The sequence below is a fragment of the Eutrigla gurnardus genome (assembly GCF_963514095.1).
Source record: "Eutrigla gurnardus genome assembly, chromosome: 12".
NCBI classification, from domain to species: Eukaryota; Metazoa; Chordata; class Actinopteri; order Perciformes; family Triglidae; genus Eutrigla; species Eutrigla gurnardus.
Window position 1 is genome coordinate 23,067,427 of NC_139926.1, and position 26,987 is coordinate 23,094,413.

General features: G+C 42.5%; 1 protein-coding gene across 2 annotated transcripts in view; it reads right to left on the reverse strand.

Annotated features, from left to right (window-relative positions):
* Positions 1 to 26,987, reverse strand: part of tmeff2a (transmembrane protein with EGF-like and two follistatin-like domains 2a) — a 92,460-nt gene that overhangs the window by 54,138 nt on the left and 11,335 nt on the right. For both annotated transcript variants that reach the window (XM_084023576.1, XM_084023575.1), the window contains exon 2: positions 25,352 to 25,461. In XM_084023576.1, coding sequence (XP_083879702.1) covers positions 25,352 to 25,461 — 110 coding nt within the window. The remainder of the gene's footprint in view (positions 1 to 25,351; positions 25,462 to 26,987) is intronic.

The following is a 26,987-nucleotide window of genomic DNA, read 5'->3' on the forward strand; positions in this document are numbered from 1 at the left end:
GTGGAGAAGAATTAACACAAGTCTGAAGGTTTACACAAGCGTGACGCTCCAACTATAACACAGTAGATACAGGCCAATTCTACATCCGCACTTAAGCCACCGTCTGGGGGTCTGAGCTGATTGAAAACATTCGCCAACGTGAACCCATTTGAAAATACCTCAGGTTTTAGCGTGGACAGGAAAGAAGGCAGCTTTGTTCGAAGATTGGTGCAAGTGTGTTCTGACTTGCAAGCTTGTACGAAAACTTAAAACTATGTCAGAGAGAATGCTCACATATAGTTTGGGGGAAAGCCACCAAAACAGGACAAAAACAACTTTTTTAACGTTTAGGAGCTGAAAACAGTAGCACATAGTTTTCACACACAAACGTCTTTTTTTAATTCTGCTGGCTTGATGAGAATGTCATATGAGACACAAAGGCACACACAAGGTCTGATGCCCGCAGGGAGAAACGCAAAAAAAACAACCAGGCCATCGATTCCGGAGCCCACGATTTCACTACGAACAATGTTTTTAACCCGCTCACTGAGAAAAGATGGCAAAATACACATAAAAGAGAGTAAAAAGATGAGGATGAGGAGGTGGGGTATCGAAGGGAAAAAATAAACTGCACACTGGCTCTTGATCAAAGGGATTGAGATGCAGGAAGGAAAAGGCTGGAAAGACGTCGAGAGGCAACACGATGATGTGAAATCGGACTTAGGGGGGGAGAAGAAGTCAATAGAAATAGATGAGAGTGAGACAGAAAAGGGGGCCGAGGGGCAATGAAAGTAAATACTGAAGTGAGATGCGGACGTCTACACAGAGAGAAAGAGAGATGGAGCCATGGCTCAAAAAACTTGGCACGATAAAAAAGAACAACGGTGCCTGAAGAAACCAAGGACCAAAAAAAAAAAAATAACATCATAACATAAAATAAAAAATAAAAGAATGAAAAGAAGAAATGGGGACATAGAGAGAGGGAGAGGAATAGAAAATCCCCTCAAAGGAGAGAAGGAGAGAATGAAAAAAAATGGCAACCCTACAAAGGCGCTTGGAATAGCTTACTGCAGGGCCCGCGCTTTTTTGCCATCCTCTATCCATCCCCTCCGTCTCCCCCATCGCCTCCCCCTCACTCTCACACTCTCTCCCATCTGGCTCAGGCTGTTCTTAACCTGGGGACTCTCGCTTTATGCCAGGCATGATGCAACAGAAGGGAAAGCTGCCCGGCAGAACCCTGCGGGTGTCTTTTGAGAGTGCCTTCTTTTCGCGTGAAAACTCCCCCCACCCATCTCTTGATCTTCCCCAGTATTTGGCTCCAACCCCTGCGCAAAAGGAGAGGAGCGATCAGGGGATGGACGATTAAAAAAAAACCTGCCCCAAGAGGAGGCGCAAGACGGAGGCAGCTGTGCGCAAATTGCAGTCTCATCCAAAAATACTCGTACGTGGGTATAAAGGAGGTGTCTTTTGGGCCTCTTAAAGCATGCTGGGTGAATCCCTTTTTATGTCTTAGGTGAGGCGGACCAGAAGTGAGTGGCGTAGACAGGTATAGTGCGGAAATAGATTGCCAAACATGAAATGAGAGACGATATAAAAAATCTTGCGTCTCCATCTTGACTGATCTTCAACCAGTCTAGCTGGAGGAAAAAAAATAACCCTTGACGCTCATCTGCCAGATTCTTATTTATTCATCTGGGACTTCTCTTGACGTGACAGTGAGGAAGCGGGTGAGCTGAGGTTATGGGTTTCAAACTTTCAAACTGACTTTCTTTTTCTTCACACAGCACTTCTTTACACAGCACATGACCACATTAGAGACAGAGGACGTCTTGTTACAGCCTTTGTCGGTCACCGCAGCTTTGATCCTTGATCCCTGAATTCCTTGATGACTACCGATGTGTGATGTTGGCGGTCTGCTAATGTAAGCTTCGTCAGCTGCTGCACTTTACTGTAAGTCGGTCCCAGATCACTGTCAGATAAATGTCAATGGTAAAAAAAAAAAAACTGTGTGGAAAAGATCATTTGAAGGAAAGATTCGCGGGAAGAAAAATGGATGTTGATGAGGTGGGGTAAATGAGACAGACGGTAAAAACATTTGATCCTCCACTATTTTGTGTAGACAGAGTAGCGGGGGCCATGAGCCGGGCCATATGGCATGGCCTTGTGTGCCTGCTGGCTCCGGGTTTGCAAAAGTCGCCGACACTGGCCAACACCTCCGCTGTGACAAAACCTGGACCGTCGCATGGCGTCTCGACCAAGAACACAGCGACAGCAGAGGTGTTGATGGCGCTGTGTTTGGCTTTTGTTAGACCGGAGTGGCTCCGTGCCAAGAAAATATACTGTACTCATACAGGTGCACTTCATCATACAGTAATGCTCTTTAGAGTTACATTTGTCAGCATATTGTATGCATCTAAGTTTTTCATTCATATCCCTTCTCACCCATTCTGGGAGGTTTTTCTTTGTCACTGGAAAAGATGTTTTCACAAACCTCCTGCAGGGGCTGCTGTGGGTCTGCCTACCTTCAACTCTCTTCATCCAAGTTACAAAAGCTAAGATTTAGGACTGCAGCCAGGACCTGTTGTCTCTCTACCTGCCAGGGATCGGTGCATCACACGCACAGACACACACAGACACACACAAGGCACAACCGACGCATTCCACCATCTGAGCACTTTGTACCAAAAAGAGGCATCCATGCCTTACCAGGTCACAACAACACACAACAACCTTGCAAAACAAGCAAAACCCGTCATCATTCATTCTGTGCCTCTGTAGCGGCTGCCGACGTCGACTTCGGAGAGAGCGTCCGACATCACCGCCGGCTGACAGGGGTGGAACAAAGACAGGTGGTGGAAGAAGGAGGGGAGGTAGGGGAGATGGGGGAATGCAGAGTGAAACAGCAGGCTTGAAGAGGAGGATGTGAGGAGGGGAAAAAAGGGAGGGAGGTTTAAGAGGTAGGGGGAAGGAGGTGGAGGGAGGTCAGCTGGGTGAGGTAGCAGAGGAGGTAAGAAAGGTGAAAAAGTGGAAGTGACGGATGCGGACGGACGACGGGATGATGGCAACGACGGACAGGGGAAGAACTGCAGAGCAGAAACTGCGCCAGAGGAAACCATACGAGTGGGAGACAAAGGAGCGGAGGGATGCGAAGTGAAGGCAAGTGAACGCATCAGCGCGTGACTATGTAGCGGAGGGAAGGAGCATGCCAATTTGAGGGGTAGAGCTCTGCGAAATGCAGCAAGAGCCAACATGACAGGGTATCAACATCAATAAGCGAGAAAACAAACGAGTCATACATCCATCGAACGGAGCTCCACTCCACCAGAAACGCTGCAATCTCCACAAATCTCCACATATGCAAAAATGATCATTCCAATTAGTCAGATATTTGACACGCTGAAGTGCACGCTGACTGCAGCACAGCAGGGGGTTGTCACTCCGAAATGAGATCCACTATGCCAGTTTACACGATTATTGGGCTTGAAGATGAATGGAAATTAATATTAATTGCAGTTTGGATGCAAAGTAAAAATCAGAACTAGACGCTAAGAAACAAAGATTGATATCTTGAAAAGCAATCACAAAAGTGGAAACGCTTGTGTGGCTAGATGATCAATATGCAGCTCCCTGACGGCAGCTTTTTAATTTGAGGCAGCAGGATGACCAAAGTGAACTTTGGTCATTTTTCTTGGCCTTGGACTTAATTGCCTTGGATTCATTTTGACAACTGTGTGGCTCGAACTAACATCTCACGGCAGTTGCGCTGATGAACAGTATAATGTGTAGTGGCTGGAACCACTGCATTCAAGTCTACAAAGATATACAGTTCTCTCTCTGGTGGCATTTTTAAAACACATTGGCCTGAAATGAACCAAAACACCACATTGTGGTTTAACCAAACAGCAACAGAAGATGGACAGTGACACCCTATCCCTAAATAGCGTAATGTGTTAGGACTCACAGCATTGTTTAGCCTATTCAATGTAATAATAAGATAAATATAATTACAACTGTCAATAAATAACTGCTATAATTACATAATAGACATACATGATAGGTTAGATGGCAACAAAGTAGCTATTAGAAGCTACTTTTCTAAGCTCCTCATAAGAGACTCCAAAATCCCTGCAGGCTGATGGTCCCTGCAGTGTGGCCCCCAGTCTTACCAGTACTTTAAATACCTAATAAAAGGGGGACACCGGTACCAAGTGCCTGAAGCAATGTTGGTCAGTGAACAGGACCTGATTTCAAAGTCCCCCTCAAGCTCCCTAGACCCCTTATGGTTAGTGAAACCATATTTCAGATAAGGTGACTTATCTTAAGTGTTCATTAAAGTAACCTTTATCCTGCACGGGACCCACATCACTGCAGTCACTGGATCCACCATGCCTTTTAATTCCAGGATTTATTTTATCTTCACTTAATACCATAACATACCAGACAACCTCCACAGTACAGACAGAAACCTGGAGTCTTTCTCCTAGGGGTGTAATGGTACAGTAAGCATGAAGTGGGCCTAAAGTAGAAGGCTACTTCCTACCTACACAATTTGTCACGTGTAGAAATAACCGCACAGCTGCGCCTCATGGTGATTTAGCATCTATGAAGCATTTCACCAAGACAGCAGGTGCTCGACATGTATTTGTAGCCGGCTCTTCCTGAGCCCGGCGCTAATTGCTGAGAGAGTCGACAGCAACACTCTCAGCATTCGTGGCTAATTTTCAGTGCACAGATGCATGAAGATGAGTGGCGCAGCCTCTGGAGACCTGTCAAGAGGTTTCATTGCGTGATTATCACAAAGGATTATTATACATAAAGATTTTTCTTAGAAATTCACGACGGAAATTTTAAAGCACAGCTCGAGTATGAAGTCCAATTCAGTGACTCACACAAATAGTTTACTTTGGACGAACTAGGCGAAAAGCCAAAGTTGTGTTTGTGGGCAGCGGTGGGAGAAACCGCCACGTTGTCCTTCACGCCTATACTGAGGATGCATTTTGGCATGATATTCAACATTTATTTTCAGAAACAACTTATTATTTAACAACAACAAAAATGTGTTCTGTGCTCTGCATACATTGTAACGTCCCCACAACCTAATGAGAACTGGCTTCGTAGATAGCGTGGGAAAATACAAACAAGTATAAAAAAACAAGTATAAAAAAACTAAGAGCAAAGAACAGCCATGGCAATGATTTCTATACCCACGGGGGATTTTCCCCCCTCAGTACCCGTCCCCAGGGGTAAATCAAACATTAGAAAGAAAAGACAACATCATTGACTCTCAGCTGTCCATATGTTGATCCTATGGTGTACCATATCAGCCAGCAGTGAAACCAATGAAACCACCAGAATGACATTGATAGATTGTACGACCCTTTCTTTCTACATTGATGGCCAATTCTAAAGCACACAGTTGCTCAGCAACAGAACCCTGATTTGTTTAATATCTAACAATATATGTGTGTGTGTATATATATATATATATATATATATATATATATATATATATATATATATATATATATATATATATATATAAATATGAGACATGATATGAGACAAGATACCATCTTTGATTTTCGTCATATCAAGTGCAGTCTTTTCCTGGTTTTAAAGGCTCCATTACAGTAAAGTGATGTAATTTTCTGAAATGACTGTACCAGACTGTAGCTGTATTTTTTTATTTTTTTGTTGCCTTCAACCACTTAGTCCTTATATCCGCATTACTGATCTATCAAAATTTCTTCGTGTAAATATTTTTTTGTTAAAGCAACAAAGGCCAATCAATTTGCAAGATCAATGGAAGTATTCGGTCAAAAATATGTGACATTCTCCACATCCCCCAGCCCTAGATATGAAATCTTAGAAAACATCAAACCCTTGGTGTGTCAACACACTGTGAATTGTAAGATGAATGTTAATATATATATGCTGAGATTATGTTCCACGAGGCTCTTGACTGATCGAAGCATCATGTCACCGTGCAGATGCTCCACTTCCGACCAAGTCTAAAGTTGTAAATAATTGGATAATTGTCATCAGTGATTACAGGCAGATTCCCCATTCTTGGAGAGATGCTCTGACGTTGTCCTCACATACCAGCTCTACAGATTTCCCTGTTGCACTGAGACAGCAGCTGCGCAAGTGTCAACATATCACAAGCTAATGATATGACTGGCTCAGTTGGGCAAATTTAGAGTGCTGCTATGCTAGCACAGCAAGGGGACTCTTGCACACGCCGGCAATGTGGCAGATGCTGTTCACTGAGAAAGCCTGCACTGAAATGGACTCACTGAGGCAGCCGTTCTGTCAGCGACTCTTAGTCCCAGGACGGCCTACTGCTGTGGACTTACATCTAGGCTGAATGCCTCCACTCCCGGTGTCTCCCGCCCAGGACTAATGCCTAACTGGGACCATCCATCTTAATAACAGGCCTGCAACTTAAAACCTGTGCAAAGTCCTTGCTGAATTCCCATCTAAGAGCATTCTCCGTCACCGCAACGGCCGACTCTAAACAACCGAAGAGTGCCATCTCTCCACAAACACTAAGTTCGAGTGTCAGTTCATACGAGGTCACGCTCACAGCCGACAGGCAAACTGCAGCTGCCGACTGAAGCCAAGCTGAATCAGCTTATCACAGATACATAAACATACACATCAAAAACAAGGTTTTATGGTAAAATATAAAACCCAGTCCAGTGAGGTTTTCCATAAAACTATGGTGCATAAAACACTGTAATTTACATATATGCGTTCTCATCCTTAAAAGTGCTCCATCAAAAGAATTATATATTAGATGATAAATGTACTGCATGTCATCACATTGATCACACAGAAATACAATCAATATCAGTACAAGTTGTTACGCCCACTGCCCTGTGACTGGTTTGAGAGGGCCCTTCACATGACAAAACTCCTCAACAATCAGAAAGTCAACTAAAAATGGACCAACAGATGATACTACTCTAAGTTGAACAACAAGGCGAACTCGACAACTTTTATTCCCAAAAAAGCTCAAACCTCCAGGGAATGATTGCGCATATGTCGGCCTGTTGAGTATCCTCCTGAACACAGAGTCAGTGGCTCAGAACTGCTGAAAGGGGATTTCATTCAGCTGAAGGACACTCTTGGGAACCTTTCTGTGCAAGCATCTCAGGCATTACCCCAACATAAGACCAGGGTATGACATGCTTCACTACGCTGCTATCCCTTCATCAGCATATGAGGCACATTGAATGAATTTCAATGGCAACGTTGACATTTTCTGGTGGGGGGGGCGCAGAACACCGCTTCAAGAGGATGGAAGCCACGGTTTCCAACTGTGAGCGAAGGTGCTCTGCAAGTATTTATTTCATATCCTTCAAATGCTCAAAAAGTCTGAGATAGATATGGATCGACTGCAATTTTTTGGGCCGATTCCTCTTTGCGATTCTTTCTAAAAGTCTGACTTGTCGATTTAAAATTTTGCCATTTTAGATTTTCTTTCTAAGGACTACAATTGACAGCAATACTTTTTACTTCTGCAGTGGTTAGGCCTATTTGCCTCAATGCAGTGATGGAGTTTTAGTCGTTTTGCTGTAATTTACTCCCTTTTCATCGTTGTGTTTCTCAAAGATGGCGGCGCTTTGCACGCACTGCGTTCATGGATCTTAGAGACGGCATTCGCAGCTAAGGATGGGATGATGTAGGACTAAATTGCAGATTGCGTTAAAAACATAACCAAACAGGTTGATCGTTGTGAATTCAATTATCGGGATAATTGTAAATATCTTCACGAGTGACATTGAAAAAGCTAGAGCCTAATTTTAAAAATATAAGATTTGATTTTTTACACTTAACACGAAAATACGTTCATTTAAAAAAAAAGACTGTGACACAATATGTATTTTTTAAGTATGTTTAAAGGAGTCATCACCTGGTTTTATACGTATCCAGCCCCCCTTGGATCGCTTTGGATCAATTCGTAAAACTTATTAGAAAAAAAAAAAAAAAATTTAATCAAACATTGAGCTTGTTCTGACCCTTTTTCGTACCGCGATTTTATCACGCGAGATTACGCGCGAGGTTTTGACTGGTCCGGATGTGCATTGTATAATATGTAATGAGGCGCGCGTTGATTCGCCGCAGGAAGGACAGAGCCGGGGGGGCTTGCCTGCATGCAGACTCCAAAACATAATGGCGGCGCTTCGGCGATTTCAGGTAGCGGACGGGGCGGGGTTGGGTGGCGAAAGAGGGGTGGGCTTATGCAAGTAGCCGCCACGGTGACGTCACCGAAGGCGCAGAATCAAAATCTCGTGCTTTAGGAATGCACACCCTTGTGTGCTATTCCTGTTCGGAAAAAGAGCAGAAGCGAAAAAACGGCGCCACTTTCAAACTCCAGCCTTTCAGGCAAGTTTCAACTGAGGTCAAACACAGATATGCATGTTTTAACAAGAGAAATTGCGATTTCCAGGTGATGACTCCTTTAAGTGCCATTTTTTGAGTTTGAAGCGTATTTTAATAATTATCAGGATGATATTGTGATGTGACCCGCAATTATTTTGGCCAGGATAATCGTGACATGAAATTTTTGCCCTGATATTAACGGCTCTATTAGCAACGCTGCTGGGCAATCCTGCAATAATGCTGAAAAAAGTGGAGGCTGAAATTCAATCTTGGTGTTGTAAAAGATAATATAAGTATTTCAACCTAATACCTTCTACCTATGCGAGTAAGGTATATAGTATGACTCCAGGGTGCAGCTACATTATCTCTTGTTTTTCCTCATCCCAGTGACACACTTGGAATGAGGAGGAACCACAGAGTGCTACTTCAGCTTTGGTAGCTATGGGGGGCAATGTCGCTCAAAAACGTCCCTGTTCTTGTTGCTAGATTCCAACAGAGAAGGCATCCCAAAATATCGAGTTGAGAGGATATTATGGACGAGTTAGATGGTGTAGATTTGACAGCGTTTCGGCTGACTCAGATATTCAGTCGTGTTCAGCAGGAGAGAGGCCGCTGGAGGCTGCAGCTGCTGCAGCGGGGAGGATGTGGCTGGCGGGGATGCTCCAGAATCTAAGCTGCTGAGAACGAACACAAACAGGTGAAGCCCTTTCCTTATATTGCTCTCCGACAGCGACAGAAGTGGAATCGTTCTGCTGTAATGAACGTCAGCGTTTCTGCTGGGTGCTGTCGCCAACGACGACCCCGACATAGCGAGCAGTGTGCACGTTACTGTGCATGAAGGTTTTCCTCCTCACTTGGAGGTGTGTGGATAAACTGGAAGAGACAAGCAAGACCAGCAGGTCGATTTGGGGGGGCGTTTTTTTTGTTGGTTTTTTTTTTCGTTATTTAATAGTCTGCCTCCAAGAAAGGAGGGACAGCTGCCAATGAGCAGCTAGATAGCATTTTCAAGTCACTTGTGAGAATACTTACAATATAATATATTATCCCAATAATGGAAATTCACTACGATCAATTAGGATGTAGTTTTTCACCAAAAACTCAATTTTACAAGGTTACATTTGAACACATCATGATAGCGTTATAATTGACTCCAGCCTTACACTCAATTTTACTGAAACTAGTTTAATGCATCTTAATGCAACCTGTTGACGTCAACCGTTTTGCTCCATGCTGTCGGCAGTAGAGCCGATTATGAGTTTATTTTATGAAGACAGTATTTTTTTTTTAACTTAACTTTTTTTCTTTTACTTGTATAGATGCCATGGGTCTATATAACTCTGTTTTTCGATCATAAGTAATTACTTGCAGTCTAGAGGAAGAACACACTGCGTCTCCACAGCCACGCTCAAGACTTTCACTGTTTTGACACCTTTGCCGTAATATTCTCATACAGCACTATAGTTATTTTAAATGTCATCTCAAGTTTTTCCCAGTTTTTGTTTCGTTCGGGTATTTTCTTTTTGAAAAATAAATAGTGTACGGTAGGTCATACACACTAGCCTTTTCCCTCCCGTCCAGTCAGAATTATGAGGCCACACGCAGACTAAGAGGTATACATAACAGCCAGTTTGTGAGAAATTGTGGTAGTGTTGGTGCAATACAACAAAGCATAAAAAGCAATAGACTTCTATGGATTCACTATAAAGCATCTGGTAGTGTCCTTTAGGACTCATCAATAATTACTGTAGAGCCACATAAACATAAATAGCTTACTATATAACCTGTAAAATTAGAGGGAGCAATTGCAAAGTGTTTAAGGCTGACCTAGTACCTGCCTATGGTGTACTGTACTAAACCTAATCTGTTTCAATAATAATTAGGTTTCTGACAGGGATACAAGAAATGCCTCTAAGACACAATAAAGATATATGTGCTTCAGGGGCCTATAGTACAATAGCTATAATCCCACCAAGGTCCGGGTGCAGCAGGCTTGCTACCCGGCAGACAGCAACACATCAGGATGGATAATGCAGAGGCATCTGAGGAGAAGTGAGTTGCTTTAAGTGTCTATCAAAACAAAGCCTGAAACACTGTTTACACTCGGTATCGCTGATTTACCGAGACAAGAGCGTACGCTGATAATCAAATGAGAAGCAGAGGTCACGAAGTGGAGACAAACACATGTAGCCACAGAAAAACAAATAATACATAGAAAGAGCAAGAAGGAGAAGAATACACCAGCCACTTAGTTGGCCTAGAGAGCTGACAAAAAGAGAGCAGGCTTGTTTTTTTTTTGCCAGCTGCATCAGTGTTTTAAGGACACTGTGTAAAGGCTGTCATTGGTGTGCAGCCTGCAGCTAGATATCCCTGTCTTCTGTTAGAAAGACACGATTTTGAAGAGACTGTCTTTTTACAGCAACACTGTCCAGAACTTTATTCTAGTTACACGTGCAATGAACACGTGCAACGTTCTCCGGGAAGATATGATGTAGGAATACAGATATGATGGTGCAATTAGCATGTTTATGCTGCCCTCTATGGGCTAAAACATCCGTGCAGGTTAAGTATGAAAAAAAAATTCTGCTGTGATCATCACAATTTCGTACACAAGGCAACTTTGGTTATACAAACTTAGGTATGACGAACGAATACTGAATGTTTACGACACTAACTGGTCCAGTCATTATGCGAGTAACGCTATATTAGCAAACTAGCATAGCCACACACAGCTAGCAACTAGCTAACGTCAGATAGCGCTAGCTTAACGTGTTGCTAACTGGCGCCTAGCGACCTTAATTAAGGAACAACTGACATTTTAACTTCAGAAACATTTAGTCACATGAGCAACAACGATTAATGTCAACTTACAGTTTCATTTACGCGTGTTCATGGCCACAAAAATTAAAAATTAAAAATAGCACCGTCAGTTTGGTCAGGTTCAGCCCATTACTGCCACTGCAAGAGGTGACGTGGAATAGTCCAAGTCACAGCAGAAACGGGGGTTATACATTTTTACTTCACTTGATGTTTTCTGTTTAGGCTGATTTGTAAATGTGACCTTGTAAATGTTTTTTTTTTTTAAATTTGTTGTTAAAGTTTGACAATAAAGTTGTGGTTTCAACTCGTGAAAAAAATAATTTAAAATGGTGATTATTGTGGGAATTGTTGTGGTGGAATACCTGAAGTACACCGATGTCTGTGCAGGTGAAAAACTGAGAAAAGATAACAGGATAGCATAAGGTGTCAAACATTGTATTTATCTCTCAGGAGATTGCTGTGCAGCTGTTTACGTAACTTATTTTGTACACATAATTACATAATTCATCCTCTTAACCTATATTTTCAAACATGCCATTTTTATTTTTAATCAGATAAATCGGATACCATGTTTCCCCTTATACCACTCAGCTGCTGGTGTTTGATATTAACCATTTCTCCCCGTTATTTTGTATTTTTAAAATGCTATTTTAATTTCAATACAAACACACATTGGTTTCTGAAAAGCATTGTAGTAGAACAGAAGTTCTCTATGCTCATTCTACCCACTCATACTGGAAAAATCTGTACACCAAATGATCAATACCTTCAACAGTAGCACACTAGACAGTATCACTCCACTCAGGGCAAAACACACATACATTGAGACACAACTGGGATCAGTTTGTCGACAAGTTTATAAAAAATAAATAAAAGCAGCAGAGAATTTAAAAAAATGGAAGTGTTATGGCATCGATTGGGAATCAATAGTTACCAACAACAATGCTGTTCACTCAGCAAGTGGAGCTGAGGTCTGCAGGGTCGTTGCACAGGATCCAAGTCCACATTATTTCACCCTGTTTACTGCAACCAAACTCACTCAGCCCTCCTAGCATTTATTCTGTGTTTCATATCAAGGTAGTCGAGGGATTTTTTTTAAAGAGAGTCAAATAGAGTTTAATACGTTCTGTCAGTGCACACGCTGCTCTGCCTGAAACAATTAGTAGTCTGACATTAAAAAGACCACACCGGTCTAATTCTGACTTCTGGCCATTAGCAGAGATTTCCCGTCTTGAAATTTTTTTGTCTGCAGCGTATATTATATATATTTTATTAGACCTTAGTCTACCTTCTTTTAAACGCCATTCATGTGTAAAAAGATTCTATGACACTGTTAAGTCGCTGGGTTTAGGTAATTCAACCTTGTGGGAATCACTGTTGTCTCTAATAAAAGCCATTCAAATTCTCCTGAAATTCACCGTAACTTTCAGCCAATCAATGACCTCCTATATACTTTGGTTCCGCCCTCTGAGCTGTCAATCACAACAGAGCCAAGACAGCCGTTGAGCTGAATGTTTTTAAAATAGTTTCATACTCAAATTTGAGCTAGAAGGAGGCTTTTAACGCTGTGGTGAGTTTTAAGGAACCTTGACAAACATTTCCAGGTTCATTCTGAGATGTTTATTGAATATGGACAAACTATCTAAAAAATAAAGCAATTCTGGTAAACATGGTGAAGTTTTATGTAAACTAGGTGGCCGGAGTAATGCTGGTCCTTTCAACACGTCTCTGTTGATTCTCAGCGAAACCTCCGTCATGAAAGTTCGATGTCCGATTCAAACACAAATAACAAAAAAGAAAAGTCCTTGTCGGCCACGAGGGAAATATCGTTTGTCTCGGCTAACTCTGCCCATGTGTTTCCCACGAGGTCTTCTCATCGGACCACTTGATGAAACAATGCTCAGCAGTTCACTACGCAGAGAGACGGAGCGTTCGCTTTGTTATTTGCATCAATGAGCGGATTAGCGTTATCTTCGCCAAAAGAAGCCCCAGCACACCCACCAGTCCGCCGTCAAAGGTGCGTTCACTTATCGCGCCTGATTGTGCCTCTTCTGAGGGCCGCGTGGGCGGGCATAGACTGTGCTTGTTTGACTTCTCTCTGTCCTTCTTTGTTGTACCTCCTTAGAGTGGGAGAATAACATCGTTTTCATTAACTCGATGTAACGTAGAACTGTCTTGGACACTGCTGTTGAATACCAAGCGTCTTGCTGCATTTATTTGTGATTCATTCGGTTTTTGTTTTAATCATCAGTGTTGTCTGTGAGCCACAGTAACATAGTATGAAATGACCACACCCATGTATGCAGAACCACGACATGGGTTAAACTGAAATCTAAATTAACTCCTCAATAGAGCTATTTGTACTGTCGCATGACACCTGCGGGGCACATTATGTATATATGGAAGCAAATGCACAAACGACAATTGTGTTCAAGCCGATTTGGAATTCAGAGCTTTGCTCATAAAGAAAGCCTAAACCGACATTTCACAGAGCATCGCTCCGAGCACTCCTCTGGGTTTCTTCCCTCTGTGTTTGTGTGTACAGCACTTCAGCATCGACTCCCACTGGGAAAGCACCGCAATCTTTGTTTTCAGGGACTGTGATGAGTTACACCCTTTTAAAATGGAAAAATTGCCCTTCTTTGCAAATTTAAAAGATGCGCAGCCACACGATGCATATTATTAGGGATTTGCTACGTGCTGATGGTTCGATTGCAGCCTGCAAACACACACATACAAACACACACATGCATGTATGCACAAAGAGAGACACTTACAAAGAGACATCCTTCATCCACAGAGACCTGACTGATAGCCTGATCCATTTCCTGTATCCATTAGAGGCGGTTCTAGATTATGCAACTCATCCCAAGGCTATCATCCACCTCTATCAATAATAAACATCTCCACCAAAACTAGGGCTAGCCTCGGAGGATGGAGAGAACACCGCCCAGCACGTTCTACTTCGGATGAAACCCTCGCTGCTCGGCCCCCCCCCACGCTCTGAGCGCCGCGTTTGCCTTCCACACGACTTGTCTTCAGTTTGCCGCGACCCCCAGGCACTATCTTTACTTATGCCTTCTCGCACTTATCAAAATCATGGGCTTCATCAACTCTGACAGGGACGTCTCAGCGCTTATGGTGGTGGCAGGGAGCACCTGTGGCTCGTGACAAGAGGCAGACGGTCTCGACCCCCTCCCCGCATCTCGGATGCGGCCCCTTTCTTTCCATCAGCTGGCCCCCGCGTGGTCATGTGATTGACGTCTAGTGCAATGTCTGTGACACGACCCGGTGCCGTGGCAGGGAGCTTGGGATGGAGGCGTTTTTTAACACAAAAATTGTTATGTTTAATCAATGCACTCAGGGTAATGTATTCTGTTTGAGCCGTTTATATAAGGCTTCTGTGACAGGTTAATCCCGGGTGTCGTGTCCTGAGGCCAGGTTTCAATCCAAATGTTAGGCATCAAGATAAACACGTGGTGCCATTAAACCATTGCCGAAGAAGAAGTTGCAATGAAATTATGTAATTAAAAGAGCACCATGCAATTGTTTTTTTACATTTGTTCGGCCATTTATTGAATAATCAATGGGGATAGCGGGAGCAATTTTTATGTGACAGCATTATTTGTTTTGATTTATGATTCAGGGAACGTAATGTAAGAAAAAATAGATCCACCATGGGAAATGAAGGGTTTATTTTGATCCAATCAGAGTTGGTGATTGTTGAAACACTGGAGGCTAACCACGACGGCTTTAGTGAGTTATTGAAAATCGTAGAATTGCTGTTTTTGTCAATGGAGATCCACCCGTCGCTCTTCCGCAGTCCAAATATGGTCACTTCTGCTAACTGGTTGCAATAAATCCAAGCTGGCGATAACCAAAATTCAAGGTTACAACGGCCAAAATGCTGAATTCGATGACTACATCCACTCTTTTATATACAGTCTATACTATAAGACTATAAGTCTTTGTCTGTAACTCTAGCCTTTCACTTCTATCTGTATCTTTTTAACCTGTTTTGACTGGCTCTCCACACAGACCGCCTACCTACTCTGAACCAAAGACTACTCCAACTTAATTGGTCGATACTACAAACGGAAAACACAACGCTTCCGATACCAAAAGGGTTCTCCATGTGAAGGCAGGATCTGTTTATAGAGCTCCCATGCTGGGGGACTGACCTTTCATGTGAGAGACCATGACAACCAACACCCCAATGATGGCTCACTAAGCAAGAAAGGGAGTGTGGTGAGTTCTTGGTGTGTCTGAAATAATGAAAGATAAAGCCACTAACAGAGATGGGTCAAATATATTTATCATATAAAGTATATATCAGAGAGACTGACCTTGATTTACAATGGAGTCAGTGCCAACTGAAAAACAGCTGCAGACAAATGGTGCGTTCTACAGGCCCAGAGAAAAAAACTTTTATTTTGCTTGAGAAAAAAATAAAAATGAGCAGATCCATGCCACCATACCCCTGACACTTAGAAGTGGTCGATGTCAAAGAAGGTGGATGGGAAAAGGACTAACAAACCAACAATAGATCCCTGAGGAGCGCCGTCAGATTGACAAATCTGCTCCGAGCCCGACACCGTGTTGTATTCGGGAGACCTCTCGGACTGAGGGTTTGTCAAACGCTGTCTGGGTTAGTGACAGACGCTTCTCCCATGATGCCTTGTCCTGTTTACAAACATTGGTCAAGTCCGTACAACGGCAAGGGAAAGACAAAGAGAGAGGGAGGAGGAGGAGGCAGGAAACGAGGGAGGGTGAGCTATTTGGACAAGGGGAGGGAGAGAAAGAGAAAGAGACAGACAGACAGCGAGTAATGGAGGAGACGGGAGTAACTGTGACAACGGGAAGATGGAGAGCGATAGTGGGAGGCTGGGGAGGTGGCTGGCTTGTGCTTCTGCTCTTTAACCGCTTGGCAGTCTTCTCTTGATTACGGCCTAGCCCCGCCGGTCCCTGTGGAGTCTCCCCAGCCGAGTCACAGGAGACGAGCTCCTCTGTAATAGTGTCTGACAGGCCGGCCAGAACACAGAGGAGCTGACACAGATGCTCCGGTTTTCCAGGAGAGACAATTCCTCCTTCCTGCGCCTCCCTTCTCCACCTTGACTAAATAGTGTAACAGGAAAACGCCGAGCTCAACTGTGAAGTCCAGGTGTGTGGAAAAGAGGTGTGAGCTCGTTTAACGACACCTTTTTTGTGTTTTAATCGGTAACTAATTAGGAAAAACATTTAATAATGTGGCACCCTGAGAGGCAAAACATATAAAGATATTCATACATTTAAGCACATATCAAACAAAATGTCTTCATCTGGAAATGCCATTAATTTATGATTATTGATTGCTTTTATTTCCTCTTTTTGGCAAGGTCCAGTTTTTTTCAGCGCAATGGACAAGTTTAAAAGTTATGACTTGTCAGTGTTTTAAAATAAACTAAAATATCTGTAAGTGAGTCAACAGACAGAAAACTACTAACTTTGTTGATAATCAAATCATATTTTGAGTCACCTTTCCAGCTAATATGACAAACATTTGCTGGGTGCAGCTTCTAAAATGAAAAGATTTGCTACTTTTTTCTTGTTTCATATTGCTGTAAAGATTTCGTTTTTGGACTATAACGTCAGACAAGGAAGGGGCTGCACCGAGGAGATAAACAAGAATATCACCTCATCTTCTCCAGCATCGTGGTTGCAGCAGCTCACCCTTGTAACAGTGGAAAAAATCCAATTAATAGGTGTTGTGCACCTCAGGGCCACCGTACCCTACAGCTCAGCACACATCCATTCAGTTTATACATGCTGTTTCTTACATACATAACGCTTCCCTCAGAGATAAATAAGCACAGTGACCAAATATCAGAAACTTGCCTCCTGTACTAAATCATCTTACCGGTTTTAACCGTTGGTTTACTACGCAGAGATACTACTGCTGCCACTCTCATACAATGGAAGGGAATGGACTTTCACGAAATTAAACAACTACAGAAACTACTCAGGATAATTCAAAGGGAGTGCTTTTGTCTGTATGAAGCACTTTCAATCCCTTTGAAGCAGAAAAAAATGATAAGAACGCCAAGAATTCCATTCATAAGGGTTACATTTGCAGTTGCAGCAGAACCCTCAGATGGATATCTCAAAGCCTCAGCACATAAAAGCTCGCCTATCTGAGAAGCCGCTAGGAGTAAATGGTTAAATATGCATTTGTTTTGTGATTTGGATGACATTTACCACTTTAACTACAAAACCCGCAAGTGGATCGCACATACAGGAGAGGTCACTGCAAATAGAAGAAAAGAGATAAAAGAGAGTCATTCGGACACCAAATTCATTATTTAAAAATATGAAATAGTTTTGGCCCCAAATGAAAAAGAATTAAATGATTAAAACTTTTCATTTTAGCAGATGTCCCCGGGGAGGTCGATGCCAGGGGAGAATACTGTTGGAACCATTTTCTCCCCATTATCGTCTGATTTTGGTTTGCCAGTCTGCCCTACACCATTATTGAACCTTCACGGTGCTCTAAATATTTGGGGTAGCTGTTTTTCTTTAGCCCCCCTGCAGTCTACTTATTGGTTAAACTTTGATTTCAGTCCAGTATGTTCTGCTGATATTCTGTGATCCAATTCCAACAGTGCTAACCCGACACTAACCTTCTATTTCTATGTTGACGTTTGAAGAATAGCTTCATTTAATTGACCTGTTAATATTCCAGCTTGTCATCAATCCACACACTTTTCCATGCTAAGCTTAGTTTCTTTTAACCAGTGACTGGTGATTTCATTTCCCTCTCTTTCTGCCCTTTCAGTTGACAGCGTGGTTGACCCGTTGCACAGCGATTTGTCCTCCACGTACAAAACAAGCCTTCATACAAAATAATGTAAAGAAGACTTTATAAAACCTAAAAGCATGAAAGTTGATTAAAAAATGATAGCGTAGTCCTCTCAGCCGTCTGACTGGAACAAATCAAGCTTTTGAGCTTACAGTTTCAATGGCAGTGTACGTGAAAAGCTTATTCATGAAATGAAATATGTATTTATATCAACAAATGCATCCTAAGGAAGGGCTTTAACGTCATTGTTCAAGCTAAGGTTAGGTACAGAAAAGGATTTACAGCTCCTTACAAGGTAATTTGTTTAACCTTCATCCGCCTGAATAAACTACTCCAAGAAAGCAGCTCTTATGTTTTATTAGTTATGTATTTGATGTCATCTGAAGAAAAAAATCCTTCAATATTATTTAAGGAAAGTTAAAGTTAATTTGCATATTTAGCTAAATGAAAATACCGTAGATAAAAAGTGAATGGCTCCTCAATACATTGGTATTTAAAAATATTATTAAAAATCACTGATTAAAACAGAAATAGATGAATATGAGGTACAAATTGATTGACAAAGTCATGAAAAAAGTGAATAAATAATAGAAATGGATATAAATTAAAGCACCTGTGGGGTATAATAAACCAAACATATCCATCTGGGGTCTGCGGGGACTCCAGGTGGTGGGATGAGGGTTGAGCTTACAGAAATGCCTGTTATTCCTGTGAGCGCAATAGAGAAACCTGCCTTTTTCACAATGTAATACCATTTGGATGGAACTAGCATGGGTTGAATGTGTCTGTAAACAAATCCAATTGCAAAAGTATTACTCTAAGAGTTGTTCAAAAAGGACTTATTTGCAAAAGAAGTGGGTGTTATCCAATTGCCATAGTCTTCAGCTGCGTGAAGAGCCCTCTTCAGCGATCTCATCAGCTGCTGTAACTGATTTCGTACACTGTGAAAACAAAAAGGTGCATCCACTTTTATAAAACGAGCGATAAGCGACCCTGAGATGAAGTTAGGCTTTTTTTTTCACGTTCCGTCACTTTCGTCACGGATGAACGAATATCATCGTCTTTGTCGGGGTTTATATGGGACTGCGTCGGGAAATAAATTACTCAAAATCTCAGTCCCGGTCGGTTCACATGGCCCTGGATGAAAAGGAGGATAAATTAATGCAAATATATGGAATGGGGTCTGCATCGGAAGTTGGTGTCCGCACCACCTGTGTGTGTGTTTCTGTGTGAATGTAGGTGTTTCTGAACTTTACCATTTGTGTGGATGTGAATGTGCTCGTGTGTGTGAAAGCAGAGCTGGAGAGAGGAAAGTGGTAGGAGGGGGAGGGTGGGGGGGGTCAGGTCAGATAGATTCCTGCAGCGCCGTAGTCGCGTTCGTAGCTCGTGTGTGGGATTTTTTCGAAAATGCGTTTTCACAGGTCCGTGTTTAGCGCGATGCGAAGGACGCGCTGCCCTTCCACACCCTCCCGTCAACATCACATGAACCCACATTTAGCTCTCATCCCCTCTTTGAAGTGCCGCGAGCCTGGGCGGTCCGGCCGTCACAACCCAGACATTAGACGGCTTCTGGCAGCGAGAAAAGGGCGGAGGGAGAGAGCAATTTGAGGTCAGGCATTACAGCGAATAGTAGCCACATCAAACAACCAGCGGGGGAGCATATTGAACACCAAATGCGCTGCCAACATAATGCTAAGTTCTTTTATATCAAGTCAATGCTGTGCTGGATACACATTAGGATGTCAGAGGATCCCGTCATGCTCGAGGGATGACAGGAAGCCGCTAATGTGTTAACTAATGTAACATAGACTGAAGTGATACTGTCCCAGTCCGCGGAGACTTTGAGTTCTAATCGGGGAACCCCATCAGTTATGGATTTATGGGATGTTTTGAGAGTTAATGTATTGGTCAATAAACTTTCAGGACTTCTTACATCTGTAATATCAAGGTGACAAAGTTATCTGGTGGACAAACTATGTAAATGCTCTCAAACCTGGTTTTCTGTATACTTGTATAAATTCTGGCTGACATTCACGCAAATCCTGACAAATCTGAAATCAGCTTTCATTTTTGGTTAACATCCAAGCATAGGCATATTTTCCCCATTTTTGTCTGACAATAAAAAAAATGTTTGAAATTGAACAGCAGATCGAGTCTTTAAATCCAGTGAGATTTGTTAAACTAACGTCTCTGACATTTTGAAAAGGCGAGCTTTGTGCAAATGTACAACACGCCTTCCAATCTAAATGACAAAAATGTTACGTTTCTTCTGTCTTTGCTGCTGAGAGAGAGAGCATGGATTATTTGCATCCGACAAGTTGTCAGATAAAGATATAAACGGGCTGTTTTAAGTATTTGAATGAGCAACCAGCGCTGCTATTTTTCTGGTGAGTAGAGTTTCAAAACAATAAAATCAATTTGACCTTTTTTGTTCAATGCCATTATAAAGGGCCAGCATGTTGGATTTGGCGACACCAACTGGTGAGATCGCAGACTGCAACCAAGTGAAGCTCCTAAATGCAAAAACACGAACTTCCTTTTCTAGAGCCGATACTTGGTTTCTCCGTTTCTCAAACATGGTGGTTCAGCGTTCAGCGGTATATAAAAACAAACGGCTCATTCTTATTTTCAGGTGATTCTACAACATACTAAACACTATTATTGAATATCTGCCAATAGATCCCCCTAAAAGAATAAAGTAATGTGTTTGTGATGGTAAGCCAGAGTACGGACCAATCAGCATCCTGTTAAAAACGACTGGCAGCTAAGGGCGTGGCTTAGGTGTGTGTTCAAAACAAAAATGGCGGCTCCTACAGAAGTTAGCAAAGATGCAGCGATAGCATCGTAACTTCTTGTATTTCTTCATGATAGAACGACACTGAAGGTTTTTCCTGATGTTTTCGCTCTTCCTCCAACTGGCTTCAGCGAGAGTTATAGATAGATGGTTCAACCAATCAGCCACCAAGTATTTTTTTAAACAGCCAGCCCTTTTTTCAAACTGTTTCCGAAGACAAATTTTCAGACAGTGAACTCAACACTATTTTGAGTTCAGGCAATCTCGGTGAGTTAAAGGTACAATGAATTTTCGTGACAGTAATGTCAATGATGTCAGCGGTGTTTTAAGACACTATTTGAGGCAGCGTTAAATGAAATCTTTAGGGCTGGTGTGTTTAAAAAAAAAAGCCAGAAGAAGGAGACATAAAATTCTCTGAGTTATGTTGATTTTATTGCCTTTTCATTTAAATTTTACTGCCATTTAAACACCCTCGCAGTGTGGTGGATATTTTGTTTAATGCGTTTCGAATGTGGGTGAAGTTTCACTCTTGAAGTCTGCACTCGGGACAATTATTGTTTTGTTTTTTTTATGGGTGGAATGATGGAATCCACCTGAGCAATCGAATAGTCATTTTCGCATACAGTAATTCCGCTTTTCTTTTTCAGACTCCATCATTTAGCATCTCAGCTGGATAATCAAGCAGCAACAACACGAGCCAGTGAAGGACTACAAAAAAACGGTGTATTTCTCCTGTTTATGCTGCAAACCATTCAAAGAAATACTTCTGGGGTAAAACCCAAAGGTACCCACAATCCTCTTGCAGACATAATTCAGACACACTACACCAACGATACAGGTGGTGTGAGGTGATTGGTGCCAATGATAGAAAACTAATTTGCAGTCACAGGCTTAACTTTCAGGTTTTATTGACACGGTGTACTAAATCCATCCTATCTGGAGGACTGGAAGTACTTCTTTGACCTGTTCAGCAGCATTGAGCCGTAAGTAATTCTGACACAAATGACCCATCGCGTTCCTTACATCTGCTGTGTTCACATCTGTCTCCCATTCATCTGCGAAAAATCTTCCGCAGGAGTCTCCTTAAACTTTCGGGTGGCTTTTTCCCCCCGAATATTCCACTCACACAATCTGCTGCGATGTGGCATCTCGTTTGTAGACAAACCTTCTGACATCCGTCCCAAAAGCACATACGGGGACGTCCGACTCTCCGCACCTTTATGACTTGAACGCCTTTCAAAAAAATGATCTACGACTTTTCTGCCAATTGCACTTTTTGACAGATGCTCTGGCAACGTTTTCAGGTTGTGTCTTTTGCCAATAATCTTTCCTCTGAAAACACGCAATACGTTTTCGTGAATGCCTCTACCTTCGGCCATTTGAACTCACTGTTGGCAGGTTGTCACATTAATTCACTTACATCTGGGGGCAAAGGATTAATAATAAACAATGATTCATAACTAAGGGGCAACTAATGCCACAGATGTTTTTGAAATTCTGGACAAAATTCAAATACTGTGTTTAAATAAAAATGATCACATGGAAGACAAGACCAGAGACAAGTGAGTTATTTTACTGCTTCACTGCAAAGCCCCATTCCGGACCTGCATCTATTGATTCTCCTGCACCTGACTGGTAAAAGGTCACCTTCCCCCATCCTCCTTTACATACGTGGAATTAACTGACCTGCTAATTAAGCAACATTCGCATATTGTCAATGTCATACCTTCACCAGAAACGTACACTTCACTAGAAGATGTTTGCAAAAAGAAGTTGAATTATATCTGACTCAAAAAGACAATTACTGACAACTTGAAAAGACATATATTTGCACATATTGGATACTTTGTTCGTGGCAAACGGTGGGTTAAATGTTTTGCACTGAACAGAAACCGCTCTTTTTCTGATTTATATATTTAAACTGCATTCGTTAAGAACCCTAAGCAGACGTCTTCTGTAGCTAAAACTGTACTGAAACACAGCAGAGTATCAGAATATATTCCAAAGCAATGAAAGCAAAAAGCAATGAAATGTGCCATTTACCTTTCGGTGGACAGTTTTAGTTGAAGTGTTTCACAGCGCCATGAGCGCACATATTTTTAGAATGAACGACTCTTTTGGGAGTGCTGTGACCTTGACGCTAACAAAACCAAACTGGCAATAGCTTCTGCTTTTTTTTTTTCTTTTCCAGCAGCTATTGGGAGATGAATTACAAAGAGATGTTATGCGATTAGTCAGGATATGGCGCAGGCAAAAAACACCTTCATTTTCAGGTGCATGAGAGTGTTGCTTTGTAGCCAGTTTTATTTCGGCTTCGCGAGCGAAAAAAGTCTCAGTTCTTTCAAGAGCCAGTGTGAGACGAATCTAATGCATCTTGGCAATGAATAGTGTCCATTGATTCCACCACATCAAACTCACTTCCTCTTCACAGAGCCCCTTGCATATCTCTTCCTTCGGGTTCGTGTGTGTGTGTGTGCGTGTGTGTGTGTGTGCCCATCCATATTCTGTTAGAACAAAAGAAATCCATCCAAGATGAGAATTTATACAACTTTCATGTCTCCTCCGACAGCCCTGAATGAACTTGCTAACGGGAGCGAAAATCTCCGACCTATTGATTTGACACGGATTGAGAGTGACTGATTATTTCAGGGCACGGCGACGGTTGCTAGGCTCGGAAGGTCGCGCTCACGTTGACTGATGAAACCAAAAAAAAAAAAAAGAGAGCCATCCACACGGACAAACCTCGAAAGATGCATAGCCGTGTTGACCTTAGACCCCGCGTTATTAAGGCATGAATCGTGATACGGCTCTGCTCTTTTGTGGGAGCGAGCGGCGAGAGGCGAGTGCCTCGGCGCACGGCGGCGGCGGTATCGCCGCGAGATCTCTCCCGAAGAGGAATGGAGCTGTAATGTCATTTATCTACAGGGCTCTGTTAACGTTTGCTCCCAGGGAAGTACGAAATTGAGATAAAAGCTGGTGACCAATCGAGTGTCAGCCTGCCTAGTGCCTGGCTGCGCTGATGACGTGCTGATAAAGGCGACGGATGGGAACACATGCTACGTCTTCAGATCTCAGCGGCTTCATTCATCCACCCGCGTGGCGTACAAATCGAGAGAGGGAAAAGAGAGAAAAAAAGCTTGCAAAATCAATACTCGGCTGACTGGTTTGCTCCTTTTTTATTATAGGTCTGGTCGTAAAGTTAAGTATGAGTCATTATCAAGAATGCCATAATTTCCCAGATTTATGCCATTAACGAGGCCCTCTCAGTCTTCGGTCTCATCAGCAGCAGTCTTGTTTATGAATGTGGAGCGCGTGGTGGTCTGGGATAGTGACACTGGGTTTCACAGGGAGCTATAAACCACCGCCCCTGGGGGCTAATACTGTCCAATCAAGACAATGGACTTCGATCCAGCTGATCATACATATATATATATAATCCTTTTAAAACATTCTTTCGCTTTAATAATATATAACCTTTCAACTCGACATGTCTTTCCATTAACATTTGTTGGTATTGACATACGTTGCCTGGCGAGGTTTTCTGGGACGTTTTTTTTTTTTTCTCTCCTTCTAAGAGCATGTTAACTTTCTGTGAATCACACACTGTGACTGAGGTGTTGGAATGTCTCACGATGAGACGCTTCGCCTCGCAGACGTGAACATTTCTGCATCGGTGCAGCAGCAGAACATTAGCAGGAGATGGAATTAATTTCACCTCAGAGTGTTTTACCGTCATTTGCCGTTTGTCGCGCTTGTTTCTCGCCTGTCTCTCTCTCCCTGCTCCTCTGATCTCTGTTTCGCCAAGGGGCGGAGCTAACAGACTCCACGTGCTGCCAATATCAGCTGCTCTGTTGTCGTCAACGTTGGGCTGAGGGGAAAATGTGCGTGCAGGCTGAAATTCAACCGCGGCGTTGTTCATCCTGCAGCGGAGACGCGACTTAAACCAGCTATGAGTCGGTAGCTATAACGTCTGCTAGCCACTAGGCTAATTCATGCAGTGTAAAACGCCACGGCGTTCAGCGCCTTGTCTTAGAGCTGCTATGTGAAAACATTATTATTCTAGATAACACTTGTAATTCACTGCAGAGGATTTATGTTTTCACTTTTTACATTACATGACTGATGTAGTCGGCACATCCAGGGTGCGACACATCAAGAATCATTTCGCATTCGAATCACCGACAGATAAATCCAACGTGAGTCCCATGGAGATTCACACCTTCTACTATGTGAGCACTTGACATATGAATAATTTTGAGTAGACAAAGAAACATACAGTATATTTTTTCTCATCTAAGACCTAGCTCGTTGTTCCGAAACCCGGAGCGTTTCCCCGCTAGACCATTTAGTTTCAGCATTATCTGAACACAGCAATCGAAACAAACCATCCAGACAGACAAAGACAACATGTAGGGAAATCCAAAACGTCCATAGTTACGGTTGCTAAGCAATGTTTGGAAGGGTTTAATGAGCTGTCAATTAATACCAAACACGCCTCAAAAGAAACAGTAAAACAAAGAAAGAGGAAGATGACTTACCTTAAAGTCACAAATGCACGTCACCATGTTCCCGATTCGTAGACATTCCCCATCGAACTTGCATGTGTTGGTGTCGCACAAGAACAGGTCTGTGTCCCGGTCATCAAAACCTGGAGGACCAAAGCCAACAGGAGACATCAGTGACTAAGTGTTCCTCTGTTCAGCCCTCGAGCAACTCCAACCTGAGCGAACCGTGCGGGGTCGAGCGCGATGAGCGTCTGCCATTAGTCACGGCTCCCACGGCGCCGTGCACTCTTTGATGACATGCCGTGCACTTTTAAAAAAAGACAATGCTCGCACGCATGATTGCCCTTAGCTGCCAACATGATGAAATACATTTAAAAGACACGAGTCTCTGGACGCTACTGGAGGGATGAACAAAGGATATTTCCTATTTGGTTGTTTGATGGTGGCAGTGAACGGCGCTCTTTAATTCGTGTTCAGGGGAGGTGACATCCAGGTGACTGTAGAGGCCATAGCATGTGATTCATCTGCATTGGTCATGTTTCTCTACTCATTTATTTATTCCTGTGTTATTTGTTTGTGTTGAACAAGGCCGACTGCGGGGCGTTGTCCTGGAGAGGCCGACCTGGGATATGATCCGATTCAGGCTGCGTTAGGGATCTCAAATGACTCCAACAAAGCAGCCTGAATCAAATCAAGAAGTCACATGGGCATGAGACTAGACTGGGCTCGGGGCTATCAGTGTACCTGCGCTGGAAAAAAAAGCAACCCCCATGCACATGCAGGCTTTTGCATTTCAAGGTACATATAAATCTGAATTCCAGCTGACAGAGAGCTAGAAATATTAACGTTAAGTCATTGTGATTGTGGGGCTTATTTAACCTGCAGTATAATCTCATCCATTTCAAGAAAGAAGAAGAAGAAGCAAAGGTTTTATGTAAGTCTGCCGTATATGTAAATTCAAATTACTACAGTAAAAAGTTACGCATTAAATCAAACTGAAGATATTGGATGAGGCTGCAGTCATTTATTATTTCCAGTAGCATTCTTTTTCAAGAAAAGCTATGACTTCAGCTGTTAAGGGGGATTTAATGGGAAAAAAACATAGTCTGTGGTTATTTTGATCATGAATTACTAATTGCCTGATGATAACACGAAGGGCTCTGATTGCACCATGTTTTTGGGATGCTGTATGGTAAAATACGTTTTTTTTTAAATACTGCTTATGTTATTTGGAGAGTGTTTTACATTATTTTGCATCTATAAAATCTGCTTCATCAGCTTTAAGAGACACTAGAGCCTGACTGATACACCAGTTATAAAATCTTATCACAGATGTGCAAGAAAACGAAACAACAGCACATCCATGAAGGCTTCGCCATTTGTAGTTAACCCTTATTTTGCCAGTGTTTCCCTCAAGAATGATTTTCAGGCCCGGTGGTTTGGAGCAGCAGGCAGTCAACACAAGGAGAGGATGACTTATTAAGGTCAGGCTCTTATTGCATAAATTAAGGGAATTGTTAATTTCTGAACGGATATTCAATTTTAATTTTAATATTCAATTTTGTGTTTTCTTGACACAAACAGAGCCGAGTTGGCATTAATAATAAACCAAGTCAGAAGGGTCAGTTGTGGCTCGGCAGCAGCATTTGGGTTGCGTTTGACCCATTTA